Source organism: Muntiacus reevesi, chromosome 8, assembly GCF_963930625.1.
Source record: "Muntiacus reevesi chromosome 8, mMunRee1.1, whole genome shotgun sequence".
Taxonomy (NCBI): domain Eukaryota; kingdom Metazoa; phylum Chordata; class Mammalia; order Artiodactyla; family Cervidae; genus Muntiacus; species Muntiacus reevesi.
Window position 1 is genome coordinate 15,875,066 of NC_089256.1, and position 25,725 is coordinate 15,900,790.

A 25,725-nucleotide genomic window follows, 5' to 3' on the forward strand; every position below is an offset into this window, starting at 1 on the left:
TTTGATGACTTTGAAGTAGAACTCTCACGGATGGAACAGAACATGTATTCAGAGATGTAATATAAAAAAAAATTTACCTTAAAATGAAAGAAGGATAAAATTGTTAGGCACATAGGGCATATCACAAGCTTGTAAAAACTGATTAAAAATGATGGTGATCAGAGCAGATCTGCAATCTGATTTAAGAACTTGAAAAATGAAGACAAATTATTCAAGTGTTCAGGAACAAGCAGGTAGACTGGCCTCAGACTTTTCCACAACAGTCCAAGCCAAAGACTATGAAGTAAAGTCTGCCAAGTTATGAGGGAAACAAAATGTGACCTGGGAACACTGTACCTAGTCAGTTCTTATCCAGATGTAACAGAACCAGTGAGACATGCTCAAACATGAAGGAAGTCAAGAAGTCCAGTACCTATCAGCCACCAGCACTTAGGAAATTCACTAAAGATAAATTGATTTAAACAAGAGATGAAACAAAATAAAGAATCTAGGAATGAAAAAGCTGCGGTTAAAGTACTCATAGCTAAATATGGACAGACTAAGGCTGACAACAAAAGGATTTACCATTTTCAGAAAAAAATGTGAACACTGCAAATCTTGATTAAATAAAAATGATGTGAGCAAAAAAAAAAATACTAAGAGAGAAAGAAAAGGAAAAAAGAAACAGCTGTGCTAACAAGTGCATCTTTTCTGGTGGAGCAAACTGATACTACAAAAAAATTGAAATGCATTTTATTTATTTATTTATTTTTGGCCACACTGTGCAGCATGTGGGATCTTAGTTCCCCAACCAGGGATCAAACCCGTGCCCCCTGCACTGGGAGCACTGATTTAAACACTGGACTGCCAGTTCAGTTCAATTAAGTCACTCAGCCATGTCCAACTCTTTGTGACCGCATGGACTGCAGCATGCAAGGCGGCTCTGTCCTTCACCAACTCCCATAGCTCATCCAACTTCATGTCCACTGAGTCGGTGATGCCATTCAACCATTTCATCCTCTGTCATTCCTTTCTCCTTCCTCCTTCAATCTTTCCCAACATCAGGGTCTTTTCAAATGAGTCAATTCTTTGTATCAGGTGGCCAAAGTATTAGAGTTTCAGCTTCAGCATCAGTCTTTCCAATGAATATTCAGGACTGATTTCCTCCAGGATGGACTGGTTGGATCTCCTTGCTGTCCAAGGGACTCTCAAGAGTCTTCTCCAACACCACAGTTCAAAAGCATCAATTCTTCAGCACTCAGCTTTCTTATTGGTCCAAATCTCACATCCATACATGACTACTGCAAAAACCATATCCTTGACTAGGCAAACCTTTGTTGGAAAAGTAATATCTCTGCTTTTTTTTTTTTTAATTTTTTAAATATTATTTTATTAGTTGGAGGCCAATCACTTCGCAACATTTCAGTGGGTTTTGTCATACATTGACATGAATCAGCCATATAGTTACACGTATTCCCCATCCCGATCCCCCCCTCCCACCTCCCTCTCTACCCGACTCCTCAGGGTCCTCCCAGTGCACCAGGCCCGAGCACTTGACTCATGCATCCCACCTGGGCTGGTGGTCTGTTTCACCATAGATAATATACATGCTGTTCTTTCTAAACATCCCAATATCTCTGCTTTTTAATATGCTGTCTAGGTTGGTCATAGCTTTTCTTCCAAGGAGCAAGCATCATTTAATTTCATGGCTGCAGTCAACATCTGCAGTGATTTTGGAGCCCCCCAAAATATAAAGTGAGCCACTGTTTCCCCATCTATTTGCCATGAAGTGATGGGACCAGATGCCATGATTTTAGTTTTCTAAATATTGAGCTTTAAAGCCAGCTTTTTCACTCTCCTCTTTCACTTTCATCAAGAGGCTTTTCAGTTCCTCTTCACTTTCTGCCATAAGGGTGATGTCATCTGTGTATCTGAGGTTATTGATATTTCTCCCGGCAATCTTGATTTCAGCTTGTGCTTCATCCAGCCCAGCATTTTGTGTGATGTACTCTGCATACAAGTTAAATAAGCAGGGTGACAATATACAGCCTTGACACACTCCTTTCCTGATTTGGAATCAGTCTGTTGTTCTGTGTCCAGTTCTAACTGTTGCTTCTTGACCTGCATACAGATTTCTCAGGAGGCAGGTCAGGTGGTCTAGTATTTCCATCTCTTGAAGAATTTTCCATAGATTGTTGTGATCTACACAGTCAAAGGTTTGGCATAGTCAATAAAGCAGCAATAGATGTTTTTCTGGAATTCTCTTGCTTTTTCGATGATCCAGTGGATGGTGGCAATTTGATCTCTGGTCTCTCTGCCTTTTCTAAATTCAGCTTGAACATCTGGAAGTTCACCTTTCATGTACTATTGAAGCCTGGCTTGCAAGTGTGTGAGGTGAGTGCAATAGGCATTGCCTTTCTTTGGGATTGGAATGAAAACTAAACTTCTCCAGTCCTGTGGCCACTGCTGAGTTTTCCAAATTTGCTGGCATATTGAGTGCAGCACTTTCACAGCATCATCTTTCAGGATTTAAAATAGCTCAACTGGAATTCCATCACCTCCACTAGCTTTGTTCGTAGTGATGCTTCCTAAGGCACACTTGACTTCACATTCCAGGATATCTGGCTCTAGGTGAGTGATCACAACATCGAGTTTATCTGGATCATGAAGATCTTTTTTGTATAGTTCTTCTGTGTATTCTTGCCACCTCTTCTTAATATCTTCTGCTTCTGTTAGGTCCATACTGTTTCTGTCTGTTGTATTCATCTTTGCATGAAAAGTTCTCTAGGTATCTCTAATTTTCTTGAAGAGATATCTTGTCTTTCCCATTTTATTTCCTCTATTTCTTTGCTTTGATCACTGAGGAAGGCTTTCTTATCTCTCCTTGCTCTTCTTTGAAACTCTGCATTCAAACGGGTATATCTTTCCTTTTCTCCTTTGCTTTTAGTGTCTCGTCTTTTCTCAGCTATTTGTAAGGCCTCCTCAGACAACCATTTTGCCTTTTTGCATTTCTTTTTCTTGGGGCTGGTCTTGATTATTACCTTCTGTATAATGTTATGAACCTTTGTCCATAGTTCTTCAGGCACTCTGTCTATCAGATATAAACCCTTGAATCTATTTGTTACTTCCACTGTATAATTGTAAGGGATTTGATTTAGGTCAAACCTGAATGGTGTAGTGGTTTCCCCTACTTTCTTCAACTTAAGTCTGAATTTGGCAATAAGGAGCTCATGATCTGAGCCACAGTCAGTTTCTGGTCTTGTTTTCTTCTGACTGTATAGAGCTTCTCCATCTTTGGCTGCAAAGAATATAATCAATCTGATTTTGGTATTGACTATCTAATCATGTCCATGTGTAGAATCTTCTCTTGTGTTGTTGGAAGTGGGTGTTTGCTATGACCAGCGTGCTCTGGTGGCAAAACTCTATTAGCCTTTGCTCTGCTTCAGGCTGTGTTCCAAGACCAAACTTGCCTGTTTTTCCAGGTATTTCTTGACTTCCTACTTTTGCCAGGGAAGTCCCCAAAACATGTATTTTAAAGCAATACACAATACTGTAACCAAGTGAGTTGAAAACTTATGCCTATACAAAACCTGCACACAGAAGTCTAGAGCAGCTTCATTCATAAGAGTCCTAAATTGAAAGCAACCAAGATTCTTTCAATGGATGAGTGGATACAAAAAGTGGTTTTTCATATTTCATTCACACAGTGGAATAGTATTCAGTATTCAGTAATAAAAAGAAATGATCGATCAAGCCATGAAAAGACATGCAGAAACTTTAAATTTATAGTGATAAGTGAAAGAAATCAATCTGAAAAGGCTACATGCTGTATGATTCCAACTATATAACATTCTGGAAAAAGCAAAAACAGTAAAAAGATCAGTGGTTGGCAGGGATTTCTGGGGGGGGGGGGCGGAGAATGAATGGGTGGAGCACAGAGGGTCTTTAGGCAGTGACACTATTCTCTACAGTACTGTTATGTAGATACATAACATACATGTCATACATTTGTCAAAACTCAAAGAATGTACAACACAAGGAACAAGCCATAATGTAAATTATGGCCTTCAATTAATAATGATGTATTAATAAGAAGGGCAATGCCAAAGAATGTTCAAACTACTGCACAATTGCACTCATCTCACACACTTGCAAAGTAATGCTCAAAATTCTTCAAGCCAGGGTTCAATAGTACGTGAATTGTGAACTTCTAGATGTTCAAGTTGGATTTAGAAAAGGCAGAGAGACCAGAGATCAAATTGCCACCATCCATTGGATCATCGAAAAAGCAAGAGAATTCCAGAAAAACATCTACTGCTGCTTTATTGACTATGCCAAAGCCTTTGACTGTGTAGATCACAACATCTATGGAAAATTCTTCAAGAGATGGAAATACTAGACCACCTGACCTGCCTCCTGAGAAATCTGTATGCAGGTCAAGAAGCAACAGTTAGAACTGGACATGGAACAACAGAGTGGTTCCAAATCAGGAAAGGAGTGTGTCAAGGCTGTATATTGTCACCCTGCTTATTTAACTTGTATGCAGAGTACATCACACACAATGCTGGGCTGGATGAAGCACAAGCTGAAATCAAGATTGCTGGGAGAAATATCAGTAATCTCAGATATGCAGATGACACCACACTTATGGCAGAAAGTGAAGAGGAACTAACGAGGCTCTTGATGAAAGTGAAAGAGGAGAGTGAAAAAGCTGGCTTTAAAACTCAACATTCAGAAAACTAAAATCTGGTCCCATCACTTCATGGCAAATAGATGGGAAAACGATGGAAACTGTGGCAGACTTTATTTTTTGGGACTCCAAGATCACTCCAGATGGTGGCTGCAGCCATGAAATTAAATGATGCTTGCTCCTTGGAAGAAAAGCTATGACCAACCTAGACAGCATATTAAAAAGCAGAGATATTACTTTTCCAACAAAGGTTTGCCTAGTCAAGGATATGGTTTTTGCAGTAGTCATGTATGGATGTGAGATTTGGACCAATAAGAAAGCTGAGTGCTGAAGAATTGATGCTTTTGAACTGTGGTGTTGGAGAAGACTCTTGAGAGTCCCTTGGACAGCAAGGAGATCCAACCAGTCCATCCTGGAGGAAATCAGTCCTGAATATTCATTGGAAAGACTGATGCTGAAGCTGAAACTCTAATACTTTGACCACCTGATACAAAGAACTGACTTATTTGAAAAGACCCTGATGCTGGGAAAGATTGAAGGCAGGAGGAGAAGACAACAGAGGACGAGATGGTTGGATGGCATTACTGACTTGATGGACATGAATTTGAGCAATCTTTGCGAGTTGGTGATGGACAGGGTGGCCTGGCGTGCTGCAGTCCATGGGGTCGCCAAGAGTCGGACATGACTGAGTGACTGACCTGAATATTGGTTCACCAGTTGTAACAAATATATCACACTAACGCAAGTTGTTAATAATAGAGAGGGGCTTTCCTGATATCTAAGTTGGTAAATAATTTGCCTGCAATGCAGGAGACCCCGGTTTGATTCCTGGGTCAGGAAGATCCGATGGAGAAGAGATAGGATACATACTCCAGCATTCTTGGGCTTCCCTTGTGGCTCAGCCTGTAAAGAGTCTGCGCAATGTGGGAGACTTGTGCTTGACCCAACCAGAGGTTAATTAAACCAGTATTAATGCATCATTATTAACTGAAGCCCATAATTTACATTATGACTTGCTCTTTGTGTTGTACATTCTTTGGGTTGACAAATGTATAATGACATATATCCATCATAATAGTACCATAGATAATACTGTCACCACCCTAAAGACCCTCTATGCTCTACCCATTCATCCTTTCCATCTCCTGGAACCCCTGGAAACCACTGATCTTTTTACTGTCTCTCTAGAGAGAACTCTGTGTGGGAGAGACAGTATACAGGAGCTCTCTGAACAATCTGCTCAGTTTTTCTGTAAACCTAAAGCCACTGTAAAAAATAAAGTCTACTAATTAGGAATTTTTACAAAATTTTCTAAATTTTAAATAAAAAATCTAAAATAATCTAAAATGTAAAGCTTTTGTCTCAGTGTTGCCAGTCAAAAATTTTCAAGTTATTAATATATTACAATAGATAAGTATACAATTAATAGATAAATGTACAAGAACTTAAAACTTTAAAACAATAATTTCTTGTAAGTTCATAGCATTTATACTTCTGAAGCTAATAAAGCTTAAAGCTGTATTAATAATTTTGGGATGGTTTATTGGTCTAAAATGTTAATATTGTGGAATCTGAGTGAAGGATATGTGGGAATTCTTTGAAATTTATTCTTTTGACTCCTGTATGTCTGCAATTATGTCAAAATAAAAAGTGAAAAAAAAAATCCTCAAAGGTCAAACCTTGCAGCCTTATGTGTTATTGAGTTTAGTTCACAGCCAAATACTGTGTGCTGCTTCTGAAAATCTAGCTTGGCCCTTCTTTCCTTGTGGTGGCTGGTGTGTGAAGTACAACATGTATCTCACTTTAGAAGATCTGTACCAACAGCTCTAGACCACTGGACCCTTAGAGGCTCCACCCATGTTCTCAGGGATTATCTCCCCCATCTGGCTTACAGAGGGACCTACGTGCTGGCTCCTTGGGCCCACCAAGTCCAATTAGCATGATGAAAACCTGTAATGGATGATCTTGGTATTCTTCAGTCCTTCTAGAATACATTATGACCATGTACAGGGGAGAAGACATGGCCTGAGGCAAGACAGGAAAGGTATTTCATTGTTCCTGCCAGAGGGACAGGATAGGATGGGGAGAAAAGCATTTGCTGGGTTAGTAGTGACACTCCAGGTGCCAGGGCTGTGTGGCTTTGCTCCAGGGGGAAATACCACCCCTGCTGTCATGCTGTGATTCACCTCAGCATCTGCTTCCTCTCTGATCCTTCTCCATGACCCACCTGACTGTGTGCTGACCACACAGGTGAGTTAGTTGTGGATAAGGTGGGAACCACTACCCTGCATCTTCAAGTCTTTGGTGGTAGCATTAAACTCTCATGGGGAAAGAGAAAAGCATTTTAAGAAGGATGGCACACTGAAGGGGCTTGATGAATGGTAGCCATCATCATAATTGTTGTCGTGTTGTCATTGTTATTGTTTAAGGCAAAGCAGGGTCAACATTTGGATTACCCCTTTCCTTTATAAGTACCATATTTCACTGCTCCTAAGAAGCACATTGCTTTATACATTAAAGTCCCTGAAATCAAGATATGATAACAGTTGATGATGTGTTACTGCTATTCAGTTGGATTAAAACTGAGTGCATTCACAGAGGCTTTCTGTTTGCTTCTGCCAGTCCCTTGTGGGCAGAGTTAGGTGTACTCAAAACCAATGAAACTAAAACTTCAAGCTCCCTCTCTTGTGTGGTTCTTCCAAGGCCCTGTAAGGGGCCTGAGTCACAGTTTCCCATGATCATCTGGTTTTGTAAAATTTGTAAGAATAAAATATTTCATATTCATTTTCTTAAAGATGCCCCAAATTGCATAAACTTCAGGCTCTGGCTGAAGCTTCTCTTGTGGCATTCTGCTTGTCTTTTTCTTGCTATTTCTTTTTTGTATATTTATCATTTACCCCTAAGCCATGGCCTTTAGTGTCTCTTTATCTGGGGGTCTTGTAGCAGACTTCCATTGGCAGTAACTTTATTTCTTAGTGTTACGTTCAATAACGATGTATTTTATAATCAGTGATGCCTTAAGTTCCATGAACAGTATGTAATAGGACACTCAGGCTGGGCCAGCTGAGATCCAGGGGGCCAGCCTGTGAAGTTGGACAGCACTGTTTCCTAGAGGTTCCTTTTGTGGTCTGGGGAGATTAGCTTCCCCTCCCTCAACTACAATGGACAGTTCAGGAGTTTCTTAAAACTCAAGAAATATGTGGGGACATTGAAACAAATGCCTGGTCACATATCCTGGTTTGTGTGGGGCTGAGGAAAGGATGTGAATTCAGCGCAGATGTGGGGTTCAAATCTGTCTGAGGAACTGAAATGGTTGGAGGTGAGTCTGGATGTAACTAGACTGAGGGAGAGGCTATGGGACCTCTATGAGGGAGTGAGAACTTGCAGAATGGCTCAGCTGTGCAAGTAGGGGCTAGATATGAGCCTCTTTTGATTTATTACCCCTTCCAGGGCCTGTGCAGTAAGGAGGAGAGGGATGTGGCATAAAATGAAAGACCTGTGTCACAGGAGGCCAAGCACTCTGCTGGGGGAACTCCTTCCAAAAGAGCTAGCTATGAGAAGCAGTGTAGTGGAGAAGAAGGATTACCTGGAGGAAGCCGGTGAAACTGTTGGAATGGCAGTCACTCAATTTATACTCACTTAGGATGCAGCAGCAGCACCAGGATACTCAGGGACACCTCCCTGCCAGGCACTTTAGACATATTTGGGGAAATTAAGCAGAACTTCTTAAAAATAAGCTTGCAAATATGACCTTAGTTGTTTTCAGAAGGTAGTTAAGCCCATGGTACATCCCATACACCTCTACTCAACTTTAATCTGCACTGTCCAATATGGTAGACACTAGTCATGTGTGTCTACTGAGCTTTTGAAATATGGATAGTGTGGCTGTGGAACTGAATTTGAAATGTTATTTAATTTTAATTTAAAAATGGAAGGTATATAGAATATTTGTACTGTAAAATTGAAACATGTTTCATTTTGAAATTTATAGATTTAGAATTGATTTTCAATTTGTGCAATACCTCCTTAAATGTGATATTAATAATTAAATATAAGAGTCAGTGGATTTACTTAACCTGATTAGGTGTGATTTTGAAGTTGACATGCTTTTGCTTCAAAGTTACATAAATTCTTCTGAAAAAGGTGAATATAAATGGTCAGTATAGTTGTAAACATCGAAGGAAAACAATTTTTTGGTCCTCAATTCAGTTATTGGAAAACTTCTAAGTATGTTTGAAATAACTTGGGTTTGTGAGTCTACTTGCCAACTATAAATTTTATGAGAGCTAAATACAGATCAAATACTTCAGATAAAAGTTTAGTATCCAAATCAAGATGGAAAAGAAGGGCAAAATATAAACCAGATTAGAAAATTTAGTACCAAGAAAAGAATGGAAAATTTCTAATGAATAATTATAAAACATAACATCAATTATGTGCTGAAATGATAGGATTTTGGATACAGCAAGATTAAATAAGTTATTAAGATTAGTTTCATTGGTCCCCTACTCCCTGTTAAAAATGTGACTATTAAAAATTTAAAAGGACATATGTGGCTTGCATCCATTTCTTTTTTTAAAAGATAGCTTTATTTTTTTTAAAGAAGTTATTTCTTTATTTTTGGTTGTGCTGGGTGTTCACCATTGCAGAGGGCTTTCTATAATTGTGGTGTGCATACTTCTCATTGAGGTGGTCTCCCTTGTTGCAGAGCACAGGCTTTAGGCACATGGGCTCAGTAGTTGTGGCACATGGGTTTAGTTGCCCTGTGGCATGTGGGCTCTTCCCAGACCAGAGATCAAACCCATGTCCCCTACATTGGCAGGCAGATTCCTATCTGTTATACAACCAGGGAAGCCCTGCATTCCATTTCTGTTGGACAGTGCTGATCTAGATTATCTGAAAGCAGGTCCACATTTTGTCCTTATCCACATCCTCAGTGACATGTAACAGGGCTACATAAATGGTCGTTGAGGAAGATGATTTAATCTTGGAGCAAGTTTTCTACAGCTGAGCATGATGGGTGCTCAGGTAAACTGCTAAGACTGAATTTCTAAAATAATGTGTAAAGCCACTCTTTCACTTTCCCAGGAGAGCTTATACTCTCCATGTTTCTCTAACATATTTTCTCTTGGTCACCACTAGCTAAATGATAAAGTGTTGAATCTACTACTGGTCTATTGATTCCTGCCCCACCACTGCCACTTGATTTCTTCCCAAAGCACCTATAGCATCACTGATTATTATGAAGGGAGTTGGCAGTAACTTGTCTTAAAGCTTAACATTCAGAAAACTAAGATCATGGCATCTGGTCCCATCACTTCATGGGAAATAGATGGGGAGACAGTGGAAACAATGTCAGACTTTATTTTTGTGGGGCTCCAAAATCACTGTAGATGGTGACTGCAGCCATGAAATTAAAAGACGCTTACTCCTTGGAAGGAAAGTGATGACCAACCTAGATAGCATATTAAGAAGCAGAGACATTACATTGCCAACAAAGGTCCATCTGGTCAAGGCTATGGTTTTTCCAGTGGTCATGTATGGATGTGAGAGTTGGACTGCGAAGAAAGCTGAGCACTGAAAAATTGATGCTTTTGAACTATGTGTTGGAGAAGACTCTTGAGAGTCCCTTGGACTGCAAGGAGATCCAACCAGTCCATCCTAAAGGAGATCAGTCTTGGGTGTTCATTGGAAGGACTGATGCTGAAGTTGAAACTCCAGTACTCTGGTCACCTGATGTGAAGAGCTGACTTATTGGAAAAAGCCCTGATGCTGGGAGGGATTGGGGGCAGGAGGATAAGGGGACGATAGAGGGTAAGATGGTTGGATGGCATCACCAACTCGATGGACAGGGGTTTGAGTAAACTCTGGGAGCTGGTGATGGACAGGGAGTCCTGGAGTGCTGTGATTCAGGGGCTCACAAATGGACGTGACTGAGCGACTGAACTGAACTGAACTGCCTCTAGTCTGGTTTGCCAAGTAGGCTTTTGAGTTTGAAACTGTGAACCTCATTCATATGCATTTCCTGTCCAGGCCCTCAGTAAGAAATTCAGCTGCAGAAAACAAAACAACAAATACCTGTGATTTGTCCAAAGAAGTTAGGCAGTTTATTGCTTATCCACTTTATGAAGCCTCTTTCCCTAAAATTCAACATGGCTTAAAAAAAAATTATTTATTTGGTTGCACTGGGTCTTTGTTGCTGTGAACAGCCGGTGAATGGGGGCTATTTGCTAGTTACTGGTCACTGGCTTCTTATTGCAGTGGCTTCTCTTGTGGAATATGGACTCAGTAATTGTGGTGCACAGGCTTAGTTGCCCCGTGACATGTGGAATCTTCCTGGAGCAGGGATTGAACTCTGGTCCCCTGCACGGAGGTGAATTCTTAACTACTAGACCACCAGGGAAGTTCTCAACATGGTTTTTGTGTCCAATCTTGTACTGCACTGAAAGCCTGACTCTCTGTGATGTGAATTACCTTTCCCTTTCAAGAGGAGCTGGAGAAAATGGAATATTTTCTCTTACGCTTGACAGGGACAAGTGGGTTTTCTGTTGACTCTGCAACACAGCACATCTATGGTGGGATCTACTCCGGTTCCTGCTCAACCTATTGTTCAAAATAACCAGTCTATATGATCTAATTAAGCCAGTCGCTTCAGCAGATAAAATAGTTTGCTTTATTTCTTCACTCAACAAGCAGATTAATTTCTTGAACATGACTGGAACTGCTGTGCTGCTGTGTCAGGAGACTGAGTTTTCAATCAAGACTGGGCAAGGACATGGCCTGGATCACCTTTTCCCCTTTTCCTGTGTTCCAATATCCAAGCTAGAAATGCTGGACAAACCTTCATTATATCATTTAAGGTCAGATACTATGTGGGGAATATGAAGTATGGAGTGTTTTTGTCTGATATGATTAGGGCTGCCAGATAGTTTTTTGGTAGAAGTATGTCTCATTCAATAAGTGAGACATATCATACTTCTATTAAAAATTATTCATTATTTGTATGAAATTCAGGTTTACCTATATTTTTATTCACTAAGTCCAGCAACTCTAGATAAGATGCTACAATGGCCCCAAAGAGCCACCACTTTCTTTTACCATTCCTCAAACAAAAAGATGATGTGTTTAAGAAAGGATATCTTTAGCGGAATAGTATCAGAAACAAATAGTTAGGAATGAGTTTAACCGGGCAGGGGAAGATCTCTACACTGAAAACCGTAAGACATTGATGAAAGAAATCAAACAAGACACAAATAAATGGAAAGGTATTCTGTGTTCATGGATTGGAAGACTTAATATTGTCAAAATGTCTATTCTACTCAAAGCCATCTAGAAATTTAATGCAGTTTCTATCAAGAGTCCAATGGCATTTTTAACAGAAGTAGAAAAAACAGTTCTAAAATTTACATAGAACCACAAAAGACCATGAATTGCAAAAACAATCCTGAGAAAGAAGAACAAAGAGAGAAGCATAACACTTCCTGATTTCAAGCTATACTATAAAATTACAGTAATTAAACTGTATAATATTGGCATAAACTAGTTACACAGATCAATGAAACAGAACTGAGAGCCCAGAAGTAAATTCAGGCATATATGGTCAACTAATATTTGACAAGGGAGCCAAGAATATTCAATGAAGAAAACACAGTCTCCTCAATAACTGAGAAAATTGGATATCACATAAAGAATGAAACTTGACCCCTTATCTTATACTACTCACAAAAATTAACTCAAAATGAATTAAAGACCTAAATATAATATGAGAACTCATACAACTCTTTGAAGAAAACATAGGGAAAAAGCTCTGCGACATGGGTCTTGACAAATGACTTTTTGGATGTGACACCTAGAGCACAAGCAACAAAATAAAAAGTAAACAAGTGAGACGACATCAAACCAAAAAGCTTCTGCCCAGCAAAAACAAACAAACAAAAACCAACAAAAGTCAACCCATGGATTGGGAAAACATATTTGCAAACTATACATCTACTAAGGGGTTAATATCCAAATTATAATGAAGAAAACTGACCTTTTCCAGTCCTGGAGTCACTGCCGAGTTTTCCAAATTTGCTGGCATATTGAGTGCAGCACTTTCACAGCATCATCTTTTAGGATTTGAAATAGCTCAACTGGAATTCCATCACCCCCTCTAGCTTTGTTCAGAGTGATGCTTCCTAAGGCCCGCTTGATTTTGCATTCCAGGATGCCTGGCTCTAGGCAGGTGTTCATACCATTATGATTATCTGAGTCATGAAGATTTTTTTCTAGCCACAGAACAGGAAAAGTTCAGTTTTCATTCTAATCCCCAAAAAAGGCAATGCCAAAGAATGTTTAAACTACCATACAATTGCACACATCTCACACACTAGCAAAGTAATGCTCAAAATTCTCCAAGTCAGGCTTCAACAGTACGTGAACTGGGAACTTCCAGATCTTCAAGCAGGATTTAGAAAAGGCAGAGGAACCAGACATCAAATTGCCACCATCCATTGGATCATCGAAAAAGCAAGAGCGTTCCAGAAAATCATCTACTTCTGTTTTATTGACTATGCCAAAGTGTTTGTGTGGATCACAACAAACTGTGGAAAATTCTTAAAGAGATGGGAGTACCAGAACACCTGATCTGCCTCCTGAGAAATCTGTATGCAGTTCAGGAAGCAACAGTTAGAACCGGACATGGAACAATAGACTGGTTCCAAATCAGGAAAGGAGTACATCAAGTCTGTATATTGTCACCCTGCTTATTTAACTTATATGCAGAGTACATCATGTGAAATGCTGGATTGGATGAAGCACAAGCTGGAATCAAGATTGCCAGGAGAAATATCAATAATTTCACATATGCAGATGATACCACCCTTATGGCAGAAAGTGAAGAAGAACTAAAGAGCTTCTTGATGAAAGTGAAAGAAGAGAGTGAAAAAATTGGCTTAAAACTCAACATTCAGAAAACTAAAATCATGACATCTGGTCCCATCACTTCATGGCAAATAGATTGGGAAACAGTGGTAACAGTGACAGACTATTTTTTGGGCCTCCAAAATCACTGCAGATGGTGACTGCAGCCAAAAATTAAAAGACGTTTGCTCTTTGGAAGAAAAATTATGACCAACCTAGACAGCATATTAAAAAGCAGAGACATTACTTTGCCGACAAAGGTCGGTCTAGTCAAAGCTATTGGTTTTCCAGTAGTCATGTATGGATGTGAGAGTTGGACTATAAAGAAAGTTGAGTGCCAAAGAATTGATGCTTTTGAACTGTGGTGTTGGAGGAGACTCTTGAGAGTCCCTTAGACTGCAAGGAGATCCAACCAGTCCATCCTAAAGGAAATCAGTCCTGTGTATTCACTGGAAGGACTGATGCTGAAACTGAAACTCCAATACTTTGACCACCTGATACGATGAACTGACTCTTTTGAAAACACCCTGATGCTGGGAAAGATTGAAGGCAGGAGGAGAAGGGGGCAACAAAGATGAGATGGTTGGATGATATCACCAACTGGATGGACATGAGTTTGAGTAAATTCCTGGAGTTGGTGATGGACAGGGAGGCCTGGCGTGCTACAGTCCATGGGGTCGCCAAACGACAGAGTGAATTGAACTGAACTGAACTGATATAAGATAATGGATGTTAACTTATTGTGATAATCATTCACAATATGTCAAGTCATTATGCTGTATACTTTAAACTTACATGGTGTTGCACATCAGTTTTATCTCAATAAATCTGGAAAAAATATTTGTGTACTATATGGAGATAATCAGAGACCAGCATGGTGTTTGATGGTTCCTGCTTAATCATCTTACTGAAACCAACAGAGGTCAGATCTGAGTGTCTGTGTTCACATTTTCTATGATAAACTGAGCTATGTTAAAGGAGTCATGCAAATTGTAATGTGCTGCTCTGCCTGCTTTGCTCTGTTTCCCCTTTTATGTGCCCAGATGAACTCCTCAATGAGATTGTAAACCCAACAGGGCAGAAACTGTGTCTTCTTTTTACTGGTATCCCCAAAGTCCAACAAAATATCTGGGTACCAGCAGATGCTTGGAAGTGTGATACATGACAATGAAAGGGAGACTTACCTTGACCTGAAATCCAATGGATATTCCAACAGTCTCAGTGGGAGTTTTGTGACCCAGGCATCAGGCCAGAGGTCAGTGGAGTAACCTGGTCTGGAAATAGAGCCCATCTGCGCTTTCGGAGGAGTCTGTCGAAAGCCCTTCTCTGGTTTGCCCCAGAACAAGTGCTCCATCCTTGAGGCCGACACAAGCAGCAGCCTCCCTGCCACCTGTCAGTGAACTGCTGCCAGAGTGTAATTGTACCGGATGCCCTGAGAGGAAGCCTGAATTAAATGAGGCTTCAGCAGGGCCAGCAGTGCCTTTTCTTACCTGTTAATGAAGCCTCATTAGGAACAGCAAGAAACCGTGCTGAGAACTCGAAGCACCAGTCTGCTGGGCTCTCCTTGCCAAAGGATGATTAACTTAATGATTTACGGCAGCTGCCCTTTGAGATTACAGAGCCGAGGAGACTGAGTGTGTGCGGCCGGCACAGTGTGCTGTCTGGTGGAAGCTCGGGAGGGTGTACAATCCATTCTCTCCTAGCTTCCAGGTTCTGGGAAATGCACAGCCATTCAGATCCAGAAGTACCTCATTCTGATGGCCAGCCTTCTGAGGCTCTCCAGCTGTGTTTAAGTTAGGGATTTAGATCGTGGCTGGAGGACAAAAATTCACCATAATAAGACAGAAAAGAAGCAGATCCCAGTGAACGGGCATTCTATAAAGTTGGCTGCACAGTCTTCTGGGGAGGCCCTGGTACCCAGGGCTTCAGTCATGGACACCCCTGGGTGTGCAGGAGATCAGTGCTTTCTGAAATGCAGCTGTAGGTGGTGTCTTGACTGTTTCTATGCTTCAGACAACAAAGGGAATCATGCAAAGGTGCCACACAAACTGTACATAGCTGTCCTGCCCACCTGACTTATTAATGCAATTCCTTTGATCCTGGAAGCCAAAAGGGAAACCAGTTGGAGCGATTTCAACCAGGCGATCCCCATGTGTTGCCTCGCTTCCCTTTCTAACTTTCTTAAAGGTAAATAAGATTCCACTTGTTTATGTTGACCTTGGCTATTTGGAAGCCCAGGAACTGAAGGAGGGGGTCTTCGAATGTGCCCATATTGGACACACTGCCCTGTCTGGATTAGCTGCTTATGTGAGGACAGACACTCAGCTTGGATAGTTTTTAAATTTTGGTCTGTAATTCTGTGTGACAGGTGTGCTGACAGGAGCTTGGGGGAGGAATTAAGAAATTAAGTCTGGGCTGTGTGTGTGTGTGTGTGTGGTTTTGGAGGCACTGAGAGCCTGTGCTAGGACACAGGTGGTGGTTTCGGTTTTAATCAGAAGGCAGGGGAGTCTCGAATGGGTAGGCGGCAGATTCATGAACTATATTTGGCTGGCCTGGGCCCTGAGAGGGCTGGGGAAGGACCCTGGAAGAATGTTCTGAGGCTGCAAGTGTAGGCAATCACAGTCACAACCTAATTCATCTCCCACAGATTTAAACTGAAGTTCCCTTTAAACTGATTGAGAGAGATACTCTGCCAAAAGCAGTGAAATGTGGGTGCCTGCACATAACTACTCATGCAGAGCACGCTAAAGACCCCTGAATGCTCTGTGATCATGCTACATGCAGACCCCCTCTAGCAAGAACATTGTTTTTCCCTCCAGTGGTGGCATTCTGGTGTGCTGAGCACAACTCTCACCCCAGAAGCACATTTATGTTGATAAACCCAAGAGCAGCTGACCCTTGCATAATGAAGAAGATGGCATCATGCTCCAGGACCCTTCCAGAAGCCTTTAAGAATGGCCCCGTGAGGGAAGGCCAGGTAGGTAAAGTGATATCCATCTCTGTCTGATAGTGGGTTGAACAAGGTGGGCAGACTGGAAGCCACACACAAAGCATTTATTTGAGAGGGGCAAGGGAGGTTGCTTGAGCTATAGACTACTTGAGTTAAGGCAGCAGGACGCTCTCCACTTCCAGGAAGCTTTTCAGCTCAAGCTGAACCAACCAGGAAATCCAGCTTGGGGTGGGGAGTGGGAAGGGTGAGGGGAGATGGGGGTTGGGGGCATAAGGGGGTGGGGGTGGGAATTCCTCAGGGAACTTCATTGGTCACTTGGTGAGGAAGGCGGCATTTTCTTCATGAAAAGAGGATATTTCTCCATTAGCTGAAACAAACAAAACCCGCAAAACACATTTGAGTGAGAAAAGCCATAGATGATGAAAATTAGTAAAGAAATCACAATAGGATTACAGGAAAGGTAAATGTTTCACAGAAAGAATTTGGCCTTTGGAACAAGACAGTTTGGGTTTCAACTCCTACTTCCATGGTTATTAGCTGTGTGACCTTGGGTAAATGACTTAAGCTCTCTTTGATTTAGTTTCCTGTCTGTAACATGGGGATAGTGATGTGGTTCTGGCAGAGTTTTGAGTTGAAATGAAGATAGCTTAGAGCTTGAGACTGTGCTGGCACATAGCAGGCACTCACTGAATGGAATTTTTGAAGTAAATTTAACCTATCTTGTTACTTTTGTGTTTCAGTTATTCATATGCACCTGAAAAAATTAGCGTTGTTACAAACATCTAGCTTTCATAGTCAACAGAAATCAATCTAATAAAAAGACAGTTGGAAACAGGAGCTGGATGACATGTTTTTTGTTTGAAAGGAGAGAGTGTTAGGTTGCTTCCTGGCCCTCTTACCTTCTAAGAAGGGGGTGTACGGAGCACAGTGAGAGCCAGGACACCCGGGATCCAGTCCAGCTCTGCCTGCCCGGGTGACCATGGGAAAATCTTTTTCTGCTCTGGACTTCTCTCTGGAATCATGAGCCATTGTACTACATAATCAACAAGTTGTCTCTTAGCCCTGCTATTCTATTTCTCATTCAATGTGTGCCATAGAATGGATCTTGGAGGGCATGAAGATATAGAATTATGATGAAAGAAAGGCTTGAATTTCCTTAAAGAATTGGCAAGGAAGCTGAGCCCCAAGCCTCATGCCTATGCTTCAGGGTGTCCTTACCCACTAAAAAAGCACTGCTATATGCATACATATGTGCTTGGTGTATATGTATATATACCACATATATATATGTGTGTGTGTTATATATATATATGTACCACACACATAAATGTATATATACCATATCCACACATATATGTACATTGACGTACACATGTCATTCCCAACCTCTCACCTCTGTCCACTATGGAGGTTGGAAAAGCTAAATAGTTGCTTTCCCAGCTTCCCTTGCAGGTAGGTCTAATCATGTGAGCAGACTCTGGTTAATGAGATAAAAGAGAAAGTCGATTGGAGGCATTCTCAAAACATTTTCCCTTCACTGAAAGGAGTGAGTCATGCAGGGAAAATCCTTTCGTCTGTCCCCTCTTCCCTCCTTCTTCTTGCCATGCATGAAGTTATGCTGTCTGGAGCTGTGGTAGGCATTTGGCAACCATAGGTGACAAAACTGAAGACAGGAATGGTAAATCAGAGGGATGAAATGAGCTGGGGACCTGACTGACATCACGAGCGGCCTAGCCTACCTCATCTCTGAAACATTCAGGTGAACACGGTTTATGCCCTTGCTGCTCAACTTGTGGTCCGTGGACCAGCAGCACAGGCATCACCTGAGAGTTCTGTCAGAAATGCAGAGTCTCAGGTCCTGTCTCAGACTTACAGAAGCAGAATTTGCATTTTTAAAAAGATGCCCAGGCTTGACATGTTTCAGGAGTGCTGGTTTATAGCTTCATTAATTAGGACTTGCTACATGCAGCAGAAAGCACTGCTAACAGCTACCATGTAGTATGAGGTGTGTGTGAACCATATAGGTGTGTCTATAGGTGTCTGTCTATATGTCAGTATACATGAATATATACTGACATCCACACATATATGTATACACACATAAGTATACACTATATATTCATCTATATATTGTGTTGTTTAGTTGCTAAGTCGTGTCTGACTCTTTGCAAACCCATGGAATGTAGCCCCAGTCTCCTCTGTCCATGGGATTTTTCAGGCAAGAATTCTGGAGTTACTTGCCATTTCCTTCTCTAGGGGACCTTCTCCATCCAGGGATCCAACGCTTGTCTCCTTCTTGGCAGGTGGATTCTTTACCACTGAGCCACCAGGGGAGACAAACACTTGTGTATCTACGTACATATGAATGGAAAAATCCTGGGAGGACAGTCAGGCAGTGGGAGCTGAGGGGTGTGTGTTGGGCGGTGATTTCTCCTTTGTACATTAATTACTTTTATAGTATTTGAGAAAATGTTGACTCGAAACCCACGAGTACCTACCCCTCTCCTAGCAAAGCGGAGCAGAGACGCACCTGCTCTCCTCGCGGTCCAGCAGCGCGTGGTAGGAGGCCACGTCCCGCTGCAGCTGGCATTTGTGGGCCAGCAGGTGCTCACGGGCCTGCAGCTGCTGCTCCGCCTCCGCGCGCATCTCCCTGAGCTCCGCCTCCAGCCTGCTGACCACCGCCCCCAGGTTCTGCAGCTCGATGTCGTGCCAGTGCTTGGCGTCGTGCAACGAGTTCTCCAGGCCTCGTTTCTACAAGAGAGGGAACGCGGGCCAAGCTCGAGGCCGACGGGCGGGCCCTGGGAAGAGGGGGGTGGGCAGAGCAGTGGGAGGGGCTGGCTTCGGCCTGGTCTGTCCGTTTCTCCCAGGACGATTACCTTGACCGACTGAGGTGGGTCAGTGGGGAAGTACTGAAGCCTCCCGGGGAGGCCAGCGTCTTGTTTAGTCTAATTCACTGATCCTTCCTCTGGGGGTGGAGGTGGAGCGGGAGATGAGGAAGAAAAAGAGAGGAGGGAGGCCAGGAGGGAGGGCCTATGAGACAGAATGATGAGAGAACATGCGGGGGAGATGAGTGAGAGAAGGAGAGAGATAAAAGGAAAGAGAAATACACACACACACAGACACACAGGAGGCAGTCTGCAGGTGTTCCTTCAAAGAAATTTTGCAGTCTTCTCCTTGAACGGCCCCCATGCCTTTTTGCTCCTGACTGCTCACCCTCGGGGCCCCTTCCTTCCTCTGTGAACCCCCACTCACTGTCCTGCTGGGATGCTGTGTCCTCCTGCACGCTTCCCACATTCCCCAGTCAGAAATAACGTTGCTGGTCTCTATACCCTCAGCATGTCTGTCCTTAGCGTTTCGGTAGCTCACTGTGCTAGTTCCTCTTCCCCAGCTGCCCCTCCGCCCCACCCTTAGCCCATCTCTCTCTGAGCTGAGCCGCACCGGTTGGTCTCTACCAGACTCACGACTTGGTCATCTCTGGGACTGACTCCTATGTTGATGTGTCCAGCACAGACTTCTCCCCACCCATGCAGACTTGCTATTGAGGTTCTTCCTAGAAATATACACAGGTTGTGGGCACCTCAAGGTGTTCAAAATGAAGTCATTGGCTTCCTTCCAAACCTGCTAGCCCCTCTGCTCCTGTGCGCCAGCTGGTGAACTCAACAGGAGCTAGAAACCAGGGAAAGATATGCCCCTGATCCTGCTTCCCTCCCAGATTCAATTACCAGAGTCCTGCCTCTTGTATATTCTGAAACATTTTCCCATTTGTGCCCCTCTGCTCCAGCCACCAATACCCTGGATGGATGCTTATCACCTCTCATCTGGAGGAAGCTCCGTGGCCTCAGCTCACTTCCCCTGACTGTAGTTCCTCCTCCTCTGCACTGCAGCCCCACCCCCGGCCCCACCCCGTCGCTAAGAGCAGCCACCATGTGCTGTCTAAAGCCCAAATCTGCTTGTATCCCCCTCCTCCTCACCTGGCTGACTCCTATTCACCCCATGTCATCAGGGGTCACCTTTCTCAGGAAACCTCTTGTGCCTGCCACCAACAGGCTGGATTAGGGGGTCCCTTTTCTGGGTTTCACAGCTTCCCAAGCACACACACACCCTGGAAGTGGGCAGAGCTTCTTATGGGTATGTCTCCTCTAGCAGATGCTGAGCTCTTTGAGAGCAGGAACCTGGTCTCTATAACCTCAGAGACAAGACAGGGCCTGATACAGAGCAGGGGTGTGTGTGTGTGTTGCCTAAATAACAGCACTTGTATTATGGTTACACTTACTGCCCTATCTCCCCACTAGACTGAAACTTTCTTCTCATCTTCCCATATACCAAGCCCTGCAAACTGTAGGGCTTTACTGACCAGTAAACACCTTTAAAAAGTGGTATGCATCTCTTTAACAGTTTTTAGTAGTTCTAATTATGTAGTTCTATAATTTAGAATCTGGCTTTTTATATGATACATAAGAAACAAATATCTTTCTAAATTGGACTGAGTCTTGTTGAAACAAGTTTCTGTACTCTCTTTTGACCATTGTGACTGAAATGGAAGATTCTTGGTCAAGATGTCATCTTGAATCATGGCTACTGTTAAGCAGAGGCCACCATGTTATCTTATTTAAACCTTTCTAACTTTACAGGATATGAGAATGTTGACTCAGATTCCCATCCTAGGTATGTCTACAGGTAGCAAAATGTGATTAGTAGAAATAAATGTAGATCAGTGTCTGATCTGGTTATTATTTGCTGGTAAGATCTGGGGTGCTAACTCTAGCTACTACACTTAGCATTCTGTATCAGATGATTCTTTGCAGGCCTCAAAACTCTCACGTACTGTGAGATGGGAAACCCATATGACTACAGTTAGACAGTCGAGAGTTAACCTTGACACAGGAAAGGCCACGACTGTTCCTGGCCTACTCACCAGAGCTCGTAAGGACTCCGTCTCAGCCTGCAGGCTCTGGATTTGGCAGGAAGTGTTGTGCAACTCCACCCTGAGGGCTGCAGCCAGCTTCTCTTCCTGGGTCTGGGCCCTGCGAGCCAGTTCCGCCTGTTGCTGTGGAGAGTCAGGAGTGAGCAGAGGAGCCACAGCCTGAACTCGTCATTCCCTCTCACCCTCTTGGAAACAGCCATTTGATTTAAATCACTTTTTTAAAAATAGGTACCCACATGAACTTGCATTCCAACACTTAATTAATTTCAACATATAATGCATGCAAATAGAACAAAATACAAAAGATCTTCTAAAGGATATATAGTAGAAAGTCACCTTTTCTTCCTTGCCTTAATTACTTCATTCTGTTTCTAGTTTCTTATATCTCCTACCAGAGCTATTTCATTCATTTATAAACAGATGCATATGAGCATCCCTCCTTGCTTTGGTACTTAATACATTTTTAGAAACTATTCTATAGCAGTACATGTAGATCAATTACATTATTTTTAAGGGTTGCATGATATTACCTTGATTGGAAGTACTGTGACTATTTGGAAGTTTCCCACTGATTGACACTTACCTTGTTTCCAGTCTTGGCCTGTTATGAACAATGATGCAATCCCTCATTTTCCATACATGGGGGGATCTCTGAGGGGTAAATTGCTGTAGTGAGACTGCTGAGTCAAAAACATAGGCATTTCAGACTTCTCTGGTGGCTCAGTGATTAACAATCCGCCTGCCAACGCAGGGGACACAGGTTCAGTTCCTGGTCTGGGAAGATTCCACGTGTTGGGGAGCAACCAAGCCTATGTAGCGTAACTACTGGAGCCCTTGTGCTCTAGGGCCTGTGAATCACAACTACTGATCCACATGCTGCAGCTACTGAAGTCTGTGTGCCTAGAGCCTCTGCTTGGCAACAAGAGATGCCACTGCAAATATAAGGTGGTGCACCACAACGAAGAGAAGCCTCAACTTGCCACAACTAGAGAAAGCCTGTGTGCAGCAATGAAGACCCAGTGCAACCCCCCAAAATTAATTAATTGATAATAAAAAACCCAGTGCCAAGGGGTCATCAGGAAGGATTAAAAAAAAAAGTAGGCGTTGTAACCATGATAAACTTTGGAAATTTGAACTCCCTCCAGCGTTGCAATTGTCCCACACCTTCCTCCAACAAGGGGTGAACCAACTCGACCTGATAGCTGCTGTTTTCCTGTAAAAATCCGTCTGACCACCACTGTGAATATAGGGGGAAGATCTGTGTTTCTCTCCAGAGCAAGATGGACATATTTTGATTTCTCCTACATTCAAGGGAGTGGGTCTCTGTTACTTACTCCTCTTTGCTGGAGAAAAGGGAAAACACTAGACTTCTCCCTTGTGTTTCTTCAATGCAGCCCGATGAAAGGTCTCCAAGTCAATGACATAGGAGAAAATAAACTGCTTTCTCTCCTAGGTTACTGGCTTTCTGAGTTTCCCATCTTTACTACATATGAATAATTATTTATAGAATTATGCCCAAATAGTCCAACCTAATTGAGTGGCTAAAAGATCCCAAATCAAAAGGCTCACGTCTCAGTAGCAGTTCTGCCAATTCTCGCTATTTGAGGTCTATTGAGAGCTCAACAAAAATGTCCATTAAATGCCAGGGAGCAGCTGAAGGACAGCAGAATCTGTGGGCCCAGCTCTGACTGGTTGACCCATGGCTATGTGTCTCTGGCCCATTATTCAACCTCTCTGAGTTCCTGTCTTAGATGATGTTGAGTGGGGAATGATAATCATATGATGACTGCCTCCTGGGGTCACTGTGAGACTCCCATCAGTTATGCATGTGGAGGTTTTTAGAACCTTAAAAGTGTGCAAATATTGGCTCTATGTATTTTCTATATGTAACAAGGAATAGTAGCTAACAAATGAGTTTGCAAAAGTCACTATAGTTGAATACTCCTAATGATAACTAATGGGCTTCCCAGGTGGCTCAGTGGGAAAGGATCTACCTGCCAATGCAGGAGACACAAGAGATGCGGGTTTGATCCCTAGATAGGGAAGCTTCTCTGGAGGAGGAAATGGCAATTCAATTCAGTGTACTTGCCCGAAAAATTCCATGTACAGAGGAGCCTTGTGGGCTACAGTCCATGGGGTCACAAAGAGTCAGACATGACTGAGCTATACAGTAGTTTGAAATCAGCCATGGTGAGAGTACTTACACCATGGAAACTGGCAAACACTACAAATCAGGGATTGAATTATTGTTTTGTTGATTGTGCAGACTTAAGAAAGGGATGCAGAAAGTGTTAATAATGCAGATTAAACTTAAAAGTGGGTCATGTCTATAGCTATTGCACTGATAATGTCACAAAAATTAGAGGGGCTATTCTTCCAGTATTTGAAAATTACTATGTGATTCACAAAGAAGTCAATCATAGCACTGATTAATGAACTCATTAAAGTCAATGGAAATATCAACCAAAATTCATAGCAGAGTTGTCCTCATTCATATGATGTGACTTTTTGTTTAATTTGATATTAATAATCAAGCACTTTTCTGATTTTGTGACACTACAGTTGATGACAGAATTATTAAAATGGCTGGCAGATTTTGTAAGAAATAGCATCACACTGAAGCTATAGTTTCTAATGGAAAAGCAAAGTATTTTATCTTAAAATTTGTTATTTCTAAAATAACATAAAGAAAATATCAACAGAAACTTTTATGTTACCTCTAAGTAGTAATATGAGTTTGACTGGCACATAAATATATGTGTTTACATTTCCCTGCAGAGAGTAGTTGGGAAATGTCACCAGCACAGCGTGTGTTAGAGCTGGGCATGAGGGGAAGTCCAGTCCCATGGAGATACATTTCAGTTCCTTGGTGGGCAGGTCTGGGGTAAAGCTGCTGGCCAAGGAATGAACTGTCCCTCTCCTCCACTCAGATAATGTAGTCTGTGTTTCAGTGGTACACACTGGTCTCTGGAGAGATTAATCCCCATGTCTCAGTTTTATTAGCAAAATACTGTACCCAAATGTTTCCCAAGTATTCTTAGACAACTAGCATGGATTGTCACATATACGAATACTTATTCAAATTGTTTTTGAATCAGTTCACTTTTTCTTTGTAAATAAGTGTCTTAAAAATGTGATCTGCTCACCAGCCCAGGCTGGATGCATGAGACAAGTGCTCGGGCCTGGTGCACTGGGAAGACCCAGAGGAATCAGGTGGAGAAGGAGGTGGGAGGGGGGATCTGGATGGGGAATACATGTAAATCCATGGCTGATTCATGTCAATGTATGACAAAAACCACTACAATATTGTAAAGTAATTAGCCTCCAACTAATAAAAATAAATGGAAAAAAATTAAAATGTGATCTGAGGTTAAGTTCTCAAATATTAACGTGTGTCTGCATCATTTGGGACACCTTGTGAAAATGCAGATTCTGGGTCAGGAGATCCTGAGTGGGGCCCAGGAATGTGCATTTAAAACTTCCATGTGACGCCTGGTCCATGGAAGCAAAGTTCTAGGTTGTTATGGAAACTGATAAAACTGTATTACTTGCCAAGGATAAAAGATAACTGAAAAATCAATAAAATGAAAACAAGCCACTGTATTGTATTTTAACAAATGCTGCTTGCCAAGCTGCTGAATTTCAAAGCTGGCTTTCTCTTTGTTGAAAGGTGGTATTAATAAATATAAGAGAAGTGTTAGTGACATCCCAGTGCTAAATGGAAACTTTCTTGCACCATTTTTTAAATTAAGGTGGAAAGTAAAAGAAACTAATTTGATCCCTATGGGTTTAAGTATTGTTTTATATCACATCTCCAACATTCTCAAGAGGAGAAGGGGGTGACAGAGGATGAGATGGTTGGATGGCATCACTGACTCAAAGGACATGAGTTTGAGCAAACTCCAGGAAATAGTGAAGGACAGGGAAGCCTGCTGTGCTGCACTCCACGGGGGTCACAAACAGTTGGACACGATTTGGCGACTGAACAATAATGACGACCTTCTTAAACCTGCTTGCCACAAATGATACTTGCCCTTCATATACTGCTACTGCTAAGTCACTTCAGCCGTGTCCGACTCTTTGCGACCCCATGGACTGCAGCCTACCAGGCTCCTCTGTCCATGGGATTTTCCAGGCAAGAGTACTGGAGTGGGTTGCCATTGCCTTCTCCGGTCCTTCATATGGGGACAGTCAATTGTTTTAACTTACCTAAAAGTATAACATGTTCTTCTCCAATGGCTTTTAGATTTATGTTGACCCAACACCTCCAGATTTCTCCTC

At 42.2% G+C, this 25,725-nt stretch overlaps 1 protein-coding gene across 1 annotated transcript in view; it reads right to left on the bottom strand.

Moving 5' to 3' along the window:
- Window positions 1-16,798: 16,798 nt before the first annotated feature.
- BFSP2 (beaded filament structural protein 2) overlaps window positions 16,799-25,725 on the bottom strand; it is a 75,319-nt gene continuing 66,392 nt past the window's right edge. Inside the window, exons 5-7 of the mRNA XM_065943645.1 lie at window positions 21,436-21,567; window positions 19,051-19,271; window positions 16,799-16,887 (exon numbers count right to left, since the gene is read on the bottom strand). Coding sequence (XP_065799717.1) covers window positions 16,884-16,887; window positions 19,051-19,271; window positions 21,436-21,567 — 357 coding nt within the window. The 3' untranslated portion in view covers window positions 16,799-16,883. The remainder of the gene's footprint in view (window positions 16,888-19,050; window positions 19,272-21,435; window positions 21,568-25,725) is intronic.